The sequence below is a fragment of the Astyanax mexicanus genome, chromosome 11, assembly GCF_023375975.1.
Source record: "Astyanax mexicanus isolate ESR-SI-001 chromosome 11, AstMex3_surface, whole genome shotgun sequence".
In the NCBI taxonomy this organism is placed as follows: domain Eukaryota; kingdom Metazoa; phylum Chordata; class Actinopteri; order Characiformes; family Acestrorhamphidae; genus Astyanax; species Astyanax mexicanus.
Window position 1 is genome coordinate 12,051,646 of NC_064418.1, and position 14,527 is coordinate 12,066,172.

Consider the following 14,527-nt stretch of genomic DNA (forward strand, 5'->3'; position numbering starts at 1 on the left):
CAGCCTTGCGGTAATTAGATCCTATTGTGATGATCAAGTCAATACAGAGAGTGTGTAGTGTTACAACACGCTGTGTTTTCCAGAACTCTCTTCGGGGACAAAGAAAGCTGTCGAAAGGTAAAATAAAGGTTGCTGCTACTCTGTCCATCTTCCCAAAAAGAAACAGAAGATGCAGAATAATTAAAGGACACAATTTGACCTGCCTTAGTTACTGTTGCTACAGTGCTACCAGACTTCCTAGTTAGCAACCTTTCTAGCACAGTACGTCTGCAGTTAAAAATAAAAGTGCTATACACTGGTGCGTGGAAATATGAGTGAGTATGAAGAATATGTCAGTGGTTTCTTATATATATAGTTCCTATTTGGGTGCCACAGTGGTGGTGCAGTTGCATGTGCATGCGTTTCACAGCTCCAAGGGTCTAGGATTGTGGGTTCAATTGATAGTCCACAATGACTTTTGCCAGCAAAATATGGAAGTGTAGAACTTTTTTAGGTCAATCAAGACTTTTGTGGGTCTCTTCTTAACTCCTTAACTCCTTCAGAGGGCCGCCATTGGCAGTCCACATTGTGTTTAACCAATGAATTCCAGGGCTGTATGAATCTTTGGTCTATCCCAACTGGGATAGTGTTGGTATTGGTTTGGAGTGAAGCTCTTACAGTCATTTAGAAGATCATCATTGCCAGTCCACACTGTGTTTAACCAGCAAAATATGGAACTGTAGAACATGTTTAGGTCTATAAAGACTTTTGTTGGTCTTGGAGTTGATTAGAGATGGAGCTCTTCTTACCTCCTTAACTCCTTCAGAGGGCCGCCATTGGCAGTTCACAGTGTGTATAACCAATGAACTCCAGAGCTGTATGCACCTTTGGTCTATCCCAACTGGGGTGGGGTTGATGTTGGTTTGGAATGGAGCTCTTAAACTTCTTTAAAATGCCATCATTGCCAGTCCACACTGTGTTTAACCAGCAAAATACGGAACTGTAGAACATGTTTAGGTCTATAAAGACTTTTGTGGGTCTTGGGGTTGATTTGAGATGGAGCTCTTCTTACCTCCTTAACTTCTTCAGAGGGCCGCCATTGATGGTCCACAGTGTGTTTAACCAATGAATTCCAGAGGTTTATGAATCTTAGGTTTATCCCAACTGGAGTGGGGTTAGGATTGGTTTGGGGTGGAGCTCTTAAGTCACTTAGAAGGCCATCATTGAAAGTCCCCAATGAGTTTTACTAGTAAAATATGGAACTGTAGAACATTTAGGTCTATCAAGACAGTGGTGGGTCTTGAAGTTGATTTGATATGTAGCTCTTCTTAAGCCCTTAAAAGGCTGCCATTGTAAGTCATTCATGTGTTTAAACAATGAATTCCAGAGCTTTATGAATCTTTGCTCTATCCCAACTGGGGTGGGTTTGGGACTGGTTTGGAATGGAGCTCTTAAGTCATTTAGAAGGCCATCATTGCCAGTCAGTAATGAGATCCTATTTCTATTGTGTTTAACCAGCAAAATATGGAACTCTAGAACATTTTGGTCTATCAAGACTGTCGTGGGGCTTGGAGTTCTCCTTAATTCCTTCAGAAGGCTGCCATTGGTGGTCCACAGTGTGTTTAACCAATGAATTCCAGATCTGTCTTCTAAACTGTTTATCAGTGTGTGTCATGTTCATCTTTTATAGTCAAACCTAGATCTTTTCAGTCTATCAAAGAAATGAATGGATTGGACTGTATCTTTTCTTTGATTTTCTACTGTAATGTGGATTTTCACACTGGGTAATCCCAATCCTTCACCTCCTCCTCTTGTGATGGTTTAGGAAATAGGGAAAATTTCACACCTCCTTTTCAAATCTTGGTTTATTTATAAACCTAACATAAACATTTCAGCTCAGCTACCGCCGGTGTTCTTTGATTGGACCACAAGAAATAAGGGTAATAAGTCAACCACAATGTGACGCTATGCGAATTTAGTGTCTAAATTGAGAATACAAACACCAGCTGTCTTGCAGGTTGATTGCAGCGAGCATGAGCCTCCAGCTAAGTCAGCAGCATAAAGCAGGCAGTCTCCAAAGCCTATCCACCCTCACACACTGGCATACCTCCTAGCCATTCCCAGGCGGCTGATAAAGGAGGACTAAAGCCGTTGGTCTGGGCATACAGGCTGTGCTCATCTCTTATTGGCTGCTGAGGACACGGTTACAGCTGAAGTGTCAGTGTGGGCTGCATGTAATCAAAAAGAATCCTACCCAAATGGCACCAGGGACAATTGAGGGTTTTTTTCTTTCTTTTTTGGGGTTAGAGAAGCAGGACCAGCCAAAGTTGTAGGTGGTTATTTTTTAAAAAATGGAGAGAAATGAAAGAAGCAACAACCCACATTGCCTGCAAGGAAAGCTCTCACAGGAGAGGTATCTGTTCAGCTGAAGAGGGGTCTTGGAGCTCTGGAGGACTTGGACTTGTTCTTGGCTCACTGTAATCAAGTGCACTCTGTGTCTTTGAGCTCTGCTTGTGGCATGTGCACTCTGGTTGTTTTCTTGGGAAATTTCAGCACTCCATTAAAAAAAAACATGAATTCAGTGAAGGAGTGGAATATATTTAGTGGAGCCTTCTTGAATAAAAGGTTTGATAATGGCCCTTGAATGAGGTGAAGGAAGTCATTTAGAGTGAGGAAATTGACTCAACCAGCCCAGCACTCTATAGAGTCAACACTGTGGGAATTACCACTTAATTAACAAACTATAAATTTAGCTTCAGCTCTTTTTAATAAGGCTATTCTCAGACCAGCCCAAATTACATTTTTGGAAAATCTAGATTGTATCCAGATCATTTTTTAAAGATAGCCAGAAACCACATGCTAACCGGTTAGTTACTGATGCCAAGCGAAATGGACAATAATGTGGCAGTTGTGCTCAAAAATCACTTCTTATATTAACATTTTTTTATAAAGAGAAGGTTGTCTTCTATTAGAAGTTTGACTCAAATCAAAAGAAGTATATTTGACAGCTGGGTCGGATCGAGACCAGATCACATTCTCACCAAACATTCTCACCAAACAGATTAAGGTGGAATTTGGGGTCAAACTTGGTCTCAAAATAAATTGTGTTAAAAAAAAGAACAGGCAATACCATGCTTTACCAGAACAATCAAATATGGAACAAATTATGCACTGAGGACATGTATCAGTCAAACACATGCTCTCTTCTGATTGGATAGATGCATTGGGTTGGACGAATTCATGGAATTTTTTGCAACACGTCGCCCGGACTCAACATGCTTAACGCCCAGGATGCACTGCACAGCTGCGTCTGAGGGAACCAACGTTTCCCACTGAAAATGAATAGGATTTATCCAAAAAAATGATGAATAAAAGAAATGATGAATGATGAATGATATTCAATTGTAATTGTGTTTGCAATCAATGCAGTTTGTGAAGAAGTGCTCGTTGCCGGGACAGCAATGTTATTGTAGAAATGCCATATAGAGCTGAGCTCACAATTGGATTTTTGAAGTAAAGGAGTAAATGTCCAAACACTCGCTCACTCAATATTTGGTTCTTCCAGACGTAAAAATTCAATGTGATATTTTTGCCAAAGATAATAATTTTAAATGGCTTTTTAATTTATTTAATTTACTCACATATTGAGAGGTGTCCACTGGTGCCACGTCCACCGCATTAGTGAAGTTATTCATCAACACGGCATCAAACTCCTGAAGACCGGCGCTGGTGTGCACCACTCGGTCCTTCACAAAGATGCTAACGGCTCTCAGCATGAAGGACACGAACAGGTGCATGTGGATGTAGTTCCGTGTGCAGTGTAGACGCCTACAGAGAGCACAGACATTACAGTTAGTCCAGCCAGAGGAACATTCTTTATTTCATTTTTTTTTAAATATTTTATATAAGCAATACTGGTAAATGCAAACAGCTAGCTGGTTCCTCATTGTAGCACTATTGACCGGCGTTTACTTGCGCTGCTAACCACAGCTAGTGCTACTGCTAAAATACTGGAATTCTAAGCTTACTGTAAATAAACTAAAGCACTTTAATTGGTTAAATAAAAGTTTTTCAGGAGAGAAATTTGTGTAGATTGAAATGCAGTGCTCATTTGACTTATTTTTTTTATTACAAGTTTGTTTACTTAGGCGCCCCCAGTGGCAAGACCTACTGAATTAGAAGGGAAACATGGAAACGCTTTTGTTCCTTACTAGTGTTGCTTAAAATGTGCCTTATGTATTGATAGTATGCATTATAGTCCATAACATAAGGTAGTGAAACTCAGAATTAAGAACTTTTTAAGATTTTTTGTTAAAATTACAAACAGTAAGTTGAGTTATTCTCAAAAATATAGTGCAACATTTTTGAAAACATACTATTAATTAATGTCCGTTAAAAAAAAAATAATAATAATAATAATAATAATATATATATATATATATATATTACCAAAATAGCTTTGTGGGTTATATTTTGAAGAGTGTAGGCAGTAATTCAGAAATTTTAGACATTATAGTACATTCTATACATTCATTTCTTGCTATCATTCACTATCATTTTCATTACCACCAATGCTACAGTCTTCTGTATTTCTTGCAAATGAAGGCCCGTCTCATGAATTACCCAGGCTAGATCAGGCTGGATGCCAAGGTTGTTCATTTCCAACACACAGCACTCAGTGCCAATGTGTACATTTATCTCTTTTAGCCCGTGAATGGCTCAAAGCTCATTAATTTTAATCAAGCATGCTCCAAAAACCTTAATACCCCTTATTATCTTCCTTTTTAGACAGAGTGCCACGATAATGAGCTTAAAACTGCACTCTTCATCTACGGGCTATTCTATTCAGCCTCACGCTTGTTTACAAAATGACCTTCTCACACAAAAGGCTCTTTTTCGAATGGTCCAGCCATGATTGAGCGACAAAGAAGACCAGGGAATAAAGACATTGCTCATAGCTTCGCTTTGACTTCGGTCAGTATAAAACGTGAGAAGCTTTCCCCACACCTGGGGTCTTTAGGAAGCATCTGGAGAACGTCATAGACATTGTTTTAATCATGAGTCCCTTGAAATAGAAATGTTTCAAGTAGCCATAACTGTTTGACTCTCCCTTGTTTGAAGAGTCCCTTGGGTTCCCCACTCTGTATAAATTAGAGTATTAAAATAAGCACACTTTCATCAGACTCTGATTCTCCAGTTCTCTTATTTTATCTAATGTATCATTTTTGAAAAAACATTTATTTTTATCATTATTTGAAGTCTATATGAAGCCTGCATTTTCATAGACTAACAAAGGATCAAAGCCCATGTTATCATTGTTAATCTAAAGCTCTCGATTGGCCTGACATGCTGACTGTTACTCTGGAACCAAGAGCACAGGCTTCGCTGGAGGTTCAAAGACTGTTCAGTACGTATGTGGACTGAATAATGGCCAATCAAATCACATGTGAGATTAAATTAGCATTTTGTCTTTGGCACCATGCTGATATCAGTTTTGTACTCTTTTGTGCACCCTTCATATCTCACAATATTACAAATACACCCAAATAACACCCACAGAACTTTCTGAGATACCATAGCAACCACTTAAAAATGTATAGTGCCTGCTTTTGCAATTATCTGACAATGATTAGCTCTTACCTGCATTGGCATAGAACCTGTCTTAGCACCACCTAGAACACATTAGTATTTCATTTACAGAACCACAGCAATCTCGCGATCAACTAACAATGAACATCTTAGCAACCACCTTAGGAAAGATGTTTTAATCATCTGAAGAACAATAGAAACCCCTTAACCCCTTAACTAGCAGCCAACAAGAAACACCATAGCAATACCATTATGTACATCTACCCAGCATCCATTGTTTAATTTAATTAGATTATTATTATTATTTTTTTTACATATTTTGGTTAAATATAAGTTATTCACCTCAGTTATGCAATATCAAGTAAACACCTAAAGCAACTGCCATTGCAACCACCTAGACCCTAGCAACCACCTTAAAAACCTTTTTAAGTTGCTGTCTTAGAAATTACCTGGAAAAACAGAGCAGTCATCTAGGAACACCTTAGCAACACTAAAGTACTCACTTAGCAACACCTTAGCAACCAACTGAAATGCCATTGTAACTGTCTTATCAACCTTAAACTTGAAACACATTCTCAACACCAAAAAGCCTAAACTCAGCAGCACCTTAGCACCCACTAACCCAATGCTAAGCATTCACCTAAAATACCATAGCAACTGCACAAAAACAACCTAGGAACCAGTTGGAATATCATACCAACCACAATAAAATGATCAACTTAGTATTCACGTAGCAACAATCTAGCAACAGGAAGTGGAAACCTGAACATAATATTAAATATACACCTGGAACCGGCCAAAGTTTGACTGTTTTTAAATGAATGCAACTGTGTGGGATAGTTAAACCAAGTTTAAGTTTAGCATATTGAATTTAAACTGAATATTTTCATTTGCACAGACAGCATTCCAATTAACTCTACAGGTCTGCATGTGTGTCCAGTGTTGTAACAAATCCTCCCCTGGGCCTCCTTAATCCCAGACACAAACAACTGCCAGGTGAGAGACCAGTGCCAGACCTGAAATAACCTGAAATAATTCAGTCCTGAAATCCGTTATTTCAATATTACAGCAAATACATTACTACAAAACAGAGAAAAGGCTGTTAAAATAGCCACAATAGTGATAAAGTGGCCTTTATATAAAGATTATACAATTCCCACTGAAGTTTTTAATCATATAGCAGGACCAGAGTGGCAGTAAAATCAAATTTTACAGATTTTTGGTTGTTAATTTTCACTTTAGCAATGGCACAAACAAGTCAATTTTTTTTTAAATGTTTAAAAAATAGTTAAAAATAGTAGTTACTGTGTTTTTAAGAAGCCTTTCTACTTTTAGCATCCTGACCACAAAAGAGTGTGTGTTTATGGGACTGGAACATATGATCTCCAGCCATTTACAAGCAGTTAGACAGCTTTCCACTTTAGAGCTGCAAACCAATGTACATTTTTTGTGTGTCCAAGGAAGAACAGAAAAGTAAATTTACTTTCACAGCTATAGAGTGGCCCTACAGTCTAACTGCTGATCAAGTGTGAAGAGATCATAAGTTCAAATCCCAGCACTGGTTTAGTGCTCAATTGTAAAAATATTTCCAATATGGGAACATCATGTGATTGGTGGTATTGGTGGTTAGTTTACATTGTAACAAATGATCTAACAGATAAACTTTAAGGTTTTTGGTGTTTATGAGATTTGAACTTAAACTTGATCTCCAAGATTTCCATTTACAAGCAGGCAGTTAGACAGTAGCTCCACTCTAGATCTAAGGACCTGTGTATATTTCTGTGTTCAAGAAAGAACAGAAAGGTAATATTACTTAGAACTGTTTTATATGTAGCATAAATTCTCTGGTGAAAGCTCTGGACTGGCCCATGGTCTAAATTCAAATTCCAAAAGGGTCCACCCTTCAACTGTTCCACTGTCAGTAACCTAGCAGTCTGGGGACATCATGTGATTTGGGATGTTTGTTTTTGGTGGATAATTTACTCTAAAACATATGCAAAAATACAGGTCAAATTAAACTGTTTCAGAGAGACCATAGAGACGTATGGTCTCCAGTCATTTAAAAACAGGCAGTTAGACAGTAGCTCCACTCTAGATCTAAGGAACTGCATACATTTCTGTGTTCAAGAAAGAACAGAAAGGTAATTTTAATTAGAGCTGTTTTATATGTAGCATAATTTCTCTGGTGAAAGCTCTGGACTGGCCCATGGTCTAAATGCTGCTTATCGAATATTGGATCATACATTTAAATTCCAAAAGGGTCCACCCTTCAACTGTTGCACTGTCAGTAACCTAGCAGTCTAGGGACATCATGTGATTTGGGATGTTTGTTTTTGGTGGATAATTTACTCTAAAACATATGCAAAAACAGGCCAAATTAAACTGTTAAACTGTTAAATACAGAGGGACAATAGAGATGTATGATCTCCAGTAATTTACAAACAGGCAGTTAGACAGTAGCTCCACTCTAGAGATAAGGAACTTTGTACATTTCTGCGTTCAAGAATGAACAGAAAGTTAAATTTACTCAGAGCTGTATTTTTATGAAGTGTAATCTCACAGTTCTGGAGTGGCCCTACAGTCTAACTGCTCCTCATCCAGTGTAAGAACATCATAAGTCAGAGCTCTGTGCTTTACTGTCCAAAGGCTCCCAGCAGAAGTGAAAAATAAGAGTTAGGAAAACTTTTGACTAAAAGTTTTTATTAAGTTAAATCCACCACTATGGTAGACTGACTAAAGCTTATTATTAAGCTTATTGTTTTTTATTATATATAAAGCCATTCAAACTGGGCTTCAGAAGAGTTAGGCTGAAACCTGGGTTTGCTGGCCGTGTTAAATACAACACAATCTTTGAGCCAAATCAGAAACAATAAATAATATTGCCAGTTTTTACCAAGCTGAACTGATTGAATTGAATTGCTAATGAATTTGTAAATAATCTCCCCGACTTAACCATCTCCCTTCCGTCCCATGAACATGATCTCGAGCACAAAACAGAAAATCTACAAACTGTGCTCCGCTCTAACCTTGACCACGTAGCGCCGACAAAAATAAAACAAATCAGGGATAAAAAGCGTACATTAAAACAAACCGCTCGTAACTTTGAACGTAAATGGCGACACACAAAACTAGAATTTTTCCGGCTAGCATGGCAGCATAGTCTCACAGACTACAAAAAAACCCTAATTAAAACAAAATCCCAGTATATTCCATTGCTTATTGAGAAAAATAGAGACAATCCTAGATTCCTTTTCACTACGGTTGCTAAACTCACCGGCAGTCAAAAACAAACTAGCTCCGTTATCCCTGTCGACATGTTCTTTGATGTATCCATGTCCCTGTTCTTTGATGATAAAATTAATAGCATTAGACAAAAAATTCAGTATCACCCCAAAAATTTACTTATAGATATCGATGAATGCTGCTCCAGCTCTGAGACACACCTAGAGTGTTTCAGCCCGGTTACAGAAAAAGATTTACTTAGTGTAATTAACTCATCAAAATCAACATCATGTATATTAGATCCAGTACCCACACAATTATTTAAACAGGCACTGCCAAAGGTGGGAAAATCGTTACTAGAAATAGTAAATTCATCCCTTAGCATGGGCTACGTACCCAATTCTCTCAAATTGGCGGTCATTAAGCCCATTATCAAAAAGCCAAATCTGGACCCCCGCGAGCTTGCTAATTATAGACCAATTTCTAATCTTTCCTTTATAGCCAAAATCCTAGAAAAAAATGTGTTTAACCAGCTGCGCTTGTATCTACAAAGTAATAGTATGCATGAGGTTTTTCAATCTGGATTTAGACAAAACCATAGCACTGAAACAGCTCTACTTAGAGTAACTAATGATTTACTTTCAGCTCTTGATAGGGGCAGTAATGCCATCCTTGTACTGCTAGATCTAAGTGCTGCCTTTGACACCATAGATCACGCTATTCTACTTGATAGGTTAGAAAATCTTATAGGAATTAAAGGATCAGCCCTCACCTGGTTCAGATCTTATCTGAGAGATCGATTCCAGTGTGTTTACTTAAACAATGAATGCTCTTATCAGTCTAGAGTAAAATATGGTGTCCCTCAAGGATCAATACTGGGTCCATTACTCTTTACTCTTTATATGCTACCACTGGGTAAAATTATCCGTAGGCATGGTATTAACTTTCACTGCTATGCTGATGACACGCAACTTTACATATCTGCTAAACCCAACGAGGAGCTCTGTATAAATCAAATAACAGACTGTATTAAAGACATTAAAAATTGGATGACACACAACTTTCTCTTACTTAATTCTGATAAAACTGAGGTCCTTCTATTAGGTCCTAATATTGATAAAAACATAAATGTTAATACTGTAGACATAGACGGTCACTTAATTATACCTGGTAAAACTGTGAGAAACCTTGGGGTCATCTTTGACCCAATTCTTTCGTTTGATGCTCACATATGTAGCATAGTCAAAATTGCATTCTTCCACTTAAGAAATATAGCTAAAATCCGCAGTATACTCTCTCTGGAAGATGCTGAGAAGCTGGTACATGCATTCATAACCTCCAGGCTGGACTACTGCAACACGTTGTTGGCTGGAAGTCCACATAAATTACTCCATAAACTCCAGCTAGTTCAGAATGCAGCCGCAAGAGTGCTTACCAGAGCTAGAAAGTCTGATCACATTACACCTATTCTTTCATCCCTACATTGGCTACCTGTTAGATTTCGTATAGATTATAAAATACTTCTCCTGACGTATAAATCCCTCAATGGTCTGGCCACGCATTATCTACAGGAACTCCTTACTCCTTACAATCCGCCGCGTTCACTCCGCTCCCAAGACGCTGGCCTGTTATTAGTCCCGCGTATTAGAAAAAACTATGCAGGAGGAAGAGCGTTCTTTCATAAAGCTCCCCAACTTTGGAATAGCCTCCCTATTAATATACGGGACTCAGACACACTCTCAATCTTTAAATCTAGACTCAAAACATTTCTATTTGCTCAAGCTTTTGAGTAATGTCTCATTACAATTTTCTTCCTCTTACAGCTTATCCAGCAAATATAAACCCTGTCCTAATCATCTGCTTTCTCTTTCTCTCCCCATGTCCTGAGCTGCTGCTACCAGTGCCCATCCCACTCCAGCAGAGTTTTATAAAACCATTCTAACCCCTTTTTCTTCCCTCCCCCCTCTGTTCTCTCTCTCTATCTTTCTCACATGTGCTGAGACGCCTGGCCGGCCGGTCTTCCTGGATGTGTCCGTCTGTGGTTCCAGCTTTCAGGAATCAGCCCTGTCCTTCTACTCATCAGAATTATTTCACAACCCTTCTAACTTCTGCTTTTTTTCTCTTCCTTTCCTTTCTGTTTTCTCTATCTATCTCTTTTACATGTATGGAGATGCCCTGTTCCTGATGTTCCCAGCCTGGCTCTCCACTGCCCGCTGTGTTGTTATCCGGCTCTGCAACCCTGCACTGATTACCATTAACACACTCAGTATCTGTTTCTGTATTAGCCATAGCTCTATAGTTTGTGCCCATCACATTCTTATATTCATAAATTAGTACCTGTTATATTAGCCATAGTTCACATTAATTCTCTGTACTGTTTTTGTTCTGTTATTTGTTTGTTGTTTGTTGTTTGTTTGTACTGAGCGGGTCAACCCGAGTAGGATGGGTTCCTCTGACTGAGTCTTGGTTCCTTCCAAGGTTTCTTCCTCTTAAAGGGAGTTTTTCCTTGCCACTGTGTCACCATAAAATTGGCATCTCTGTGGTGCTGCTCATAAGAGGCGTGGACCTGTTTTTCCTGTAAAGCGGCTTTGTGACAACCTTTGTTGTAAAAAGCACTATATAAATAAAATTGAATTGAATTGAATTTAATTGAAAGTGGAGCAACAAAGATACCAAGCTAAATTTCATGTTTATGTCAGAATGTCTACTGCCATGTGAAGATGCCTGTAGCCGTGATGCAGGCTAGGCACTACAGGAGCATCACTAATAGATAAATGCTGTCTCAATGCCAAGTTTATCATACCTCAATCTGGCACAGGAAATTCAGCTCATTTTTACCTTCCATTACCTTCAGTTTTTGCCTTGAGTTCAGGCCTCCACCACCCAAGGCTGAAGCTGTCAGACACTGATTCACTCAAATTTGTTCTCCTCCATCCTGAACATTAATTCACTGTTTGGAAGCCTCAAGCGAAGGGAAAAGGCATTTGTTTGGCAACCGGGCCAAAAACCTATTTTTGGTGCTTTGTTTTTGGCCGATATAGAGAAACATCTCATTTTAGTAATTGAGGGACTCTTTTCTGTACTGGTCTCAGACAAACATCAAGACATTGAATGAAAAACAGGAAATGAAGGCAGTGGAGGTGCTCAAGATAGCACTACCACTGTTAATTAGTTTTTTTGTTTTTGTTCATAGCCTTTGTTGGCAATACTTGGCAGGACAAACTATCTGGCATAATCTGGTGGCAGCTCCTCAACTACTGTCATTATTAAATTCAGTTTATCAGAATCAGGGCTGGTTCAAGCATATCTAAATAGACTGGGTATTACTATTTTTAAGAGTGATCCAGGTCTGATCCTTTGTTTTTACTACTGTGCTTTAATACAGTACATTAATAAACACATGCTCAGCTTGCGTGTCCTTAGAAGAGTTTAGAGTTCTCAGTGAATTATGGCAAATATAAAACAAAACTGTGAAAGTGAAAAAATGGTTTCAGTGGCTGTAAATTCTGGTTTCAGTGGTTTTAGGACAGTTCTTGAAGTTGATGGGCCCTATCATACACCCTGCGCAAGGTGCGTCACATGGCTCATTGCTATCTTACACCCTGTCAACAGTCTATTTTCACGCCTTGCCCCGGCACAATTGAAATAGCGTCAGAGTTTAAGATGGACCTGGTGGTCTGGGAGTGAAGTGTGTTTAGGTAAATATCTGGCGTGTTTCTATCTTGGTGACTGGAAATACAGGTGCACCACTGACTGATTAAAGCCCTGACAACAGTCTACACTCAACAGCTCAATCCTATCTTAGCCATGCAGGAGCGCCGTGCGCATTGCTTGCCCTTAGACACACCTCTGACAAGATCCAAACACACATCTCTGACAAGATCCAAATGATAACAGAGAGATAACTGGATCAGAACTCCAAAAGACCTACAAAACATCATCCAGGTTTTTTGGCATGGTCCTGTTTGGCAGAGGTCAGTGTTTCAAGGAAGGACAACCAGTGAATCACTGATGACGAGAACATGAGCATCCAAGACTTAAAACTTACAGAACTTAATGGACCTGCTGCCAACATTAGTCTCAGTGCCAGATTTCACAGGACACCTTCAGAGCAATTTACATACAGAACGAATCATTCTGCTGAGGATGCAGCACCTTTGGCTCTTCTCCAGGTCTAAACACATTCGGATGGCAGATTATTACAGTAGGTGTCCTATTATTGATCACAGATCAGCCTTTAAAATGACTGTGCCCTCCAATATTCTTCAAGTTTCCTCTCTGAAGAAAAGTTGGACTGATGTGTGAAATGTAAATAAAAGAAGAATAAAAATAAAAGAATTTAATGGTTTGCAAATCTCATAGACCCATATTTTACTCACAATAGAACATATTAAACATTTATTAGATGTTGAAGGGCTCGAATATCACCAACATAGAATAATGTTGTTTTTAAACACAAGGATTTCACCAGAGACTATGAATCTTTTCATGACATTATACAGCTCTGTAAAAAAGAGACCTCTTAAAATGTTGAGTTTCTTTGATTTTACTAAATTAAAAACCTCTGAATATAATCAAGAGGAAAATGAATGATCAAAAGCCATCATACCAAGCTGAACTGCTTGAATTTGTGCACCAGGAGTAAAGGCATAAAGTGATCCAAAAGCAGTGTGTAAGACTGGTGGAGGAGAACATGCCAAGATGCATGAAAACTGTGATTAAAAAACAGGGTTATTCCACCAAATATTGATTTCTGAACTCTTAAAACTTTATGAATATGAACTTTTTTTATTTGCATTATTTGAGGTCTGAAAACTGAAAAAAGCCATTTCTCATTTTCTAAAAATAAATGCTCTAAATGACTTTTTATTCGGAATTTGGCAGGAATATTGTCTAAAGTTTATAGCATAAAACAACAATGTTCATTTTACTCAAATATATACCTATAAATCACAAAATTAGAGAAACTGATTCAGAAACTGAAGTGGTCAAAAACATTTTTTTCCAAAACAGTAAATGGTTACTTTCTTTACATTGAAGAACATTTTTACCAGAACTGTTCCATTTTTTTAGTAGTGAACCATTTAAAATGATCTTTTTATATACACTCATGTAAGCTATTGCAGCTGTTTTATATTAGTACCAGTAATATAATATTTGTTTTTTTCTTTTGTTGCTCTGTTTCCACTAGTGCATTGCTGCCATTAATCTCATCTATATGAGTTAATGTTTTTTAATGAAATGGTAAAATCCCACTTTCAACATCTGATATGTATTCTAGGCTCTGTTGTAAGATTTATAAATCACTGCATTCTATTTTAATTCCCAACTGTTGGAAATTGGGGTTGTAGATGGTTTGTTTGAATGACCTTAGAGAATACAAGTAAATAATCTTACATCCAATATAAAAGTTTTGATCAGAGGGTCACCTCTTCGACCTGCTGCTGTATTGTCTTTGGGAGTCACATAGTGATTTTAATTTCATTACTGAGTATGCTGATGAATCTTCAATAACTGGATTTATTACTTCAGGGAGTTTATATAATTAAAGGCAGGAGATGGTCTAAAGGAGGACCTAGTCTACTGGTGTGTTCCAAATCTTCATGAATTGGATATCGATAAATCCAAAGATATGATAAACAACAGTTTCAGCCAGCTGGGAGTTAGAAAACAGTACATTGCTGTAGAGTTTTTTTACAGTCAGTGAATATTAATTTGTTAGTTCTGAAGGCTAAAG

The 14,527-nt window shown here is 38.1% G+C and overlaps 1 protein-coding gene across 1 annotated transcript in view; it reads right to left on the reverse strand.

Annotated features, from left to right (window-relative positions):
• Positions 1 to 14,527, reverse strand: part of pth2ra (parathyroid hormone 2 receptor a) — a 102,591-nt gene that overhangs the window by 46,834 nt on the left and 41,230 nt on the right. The window contains exon 6 of the mRNA XM_022680483.2: positions 3,621 to 3,807. Coding sequence (XP_022536204.1) covers positions 3,621 to 3,807 — 187 coding nt within the window. The remainder of the gene's footprint in view (positions 1 to 3,620; positions 3,808 to 14,527) is intronic.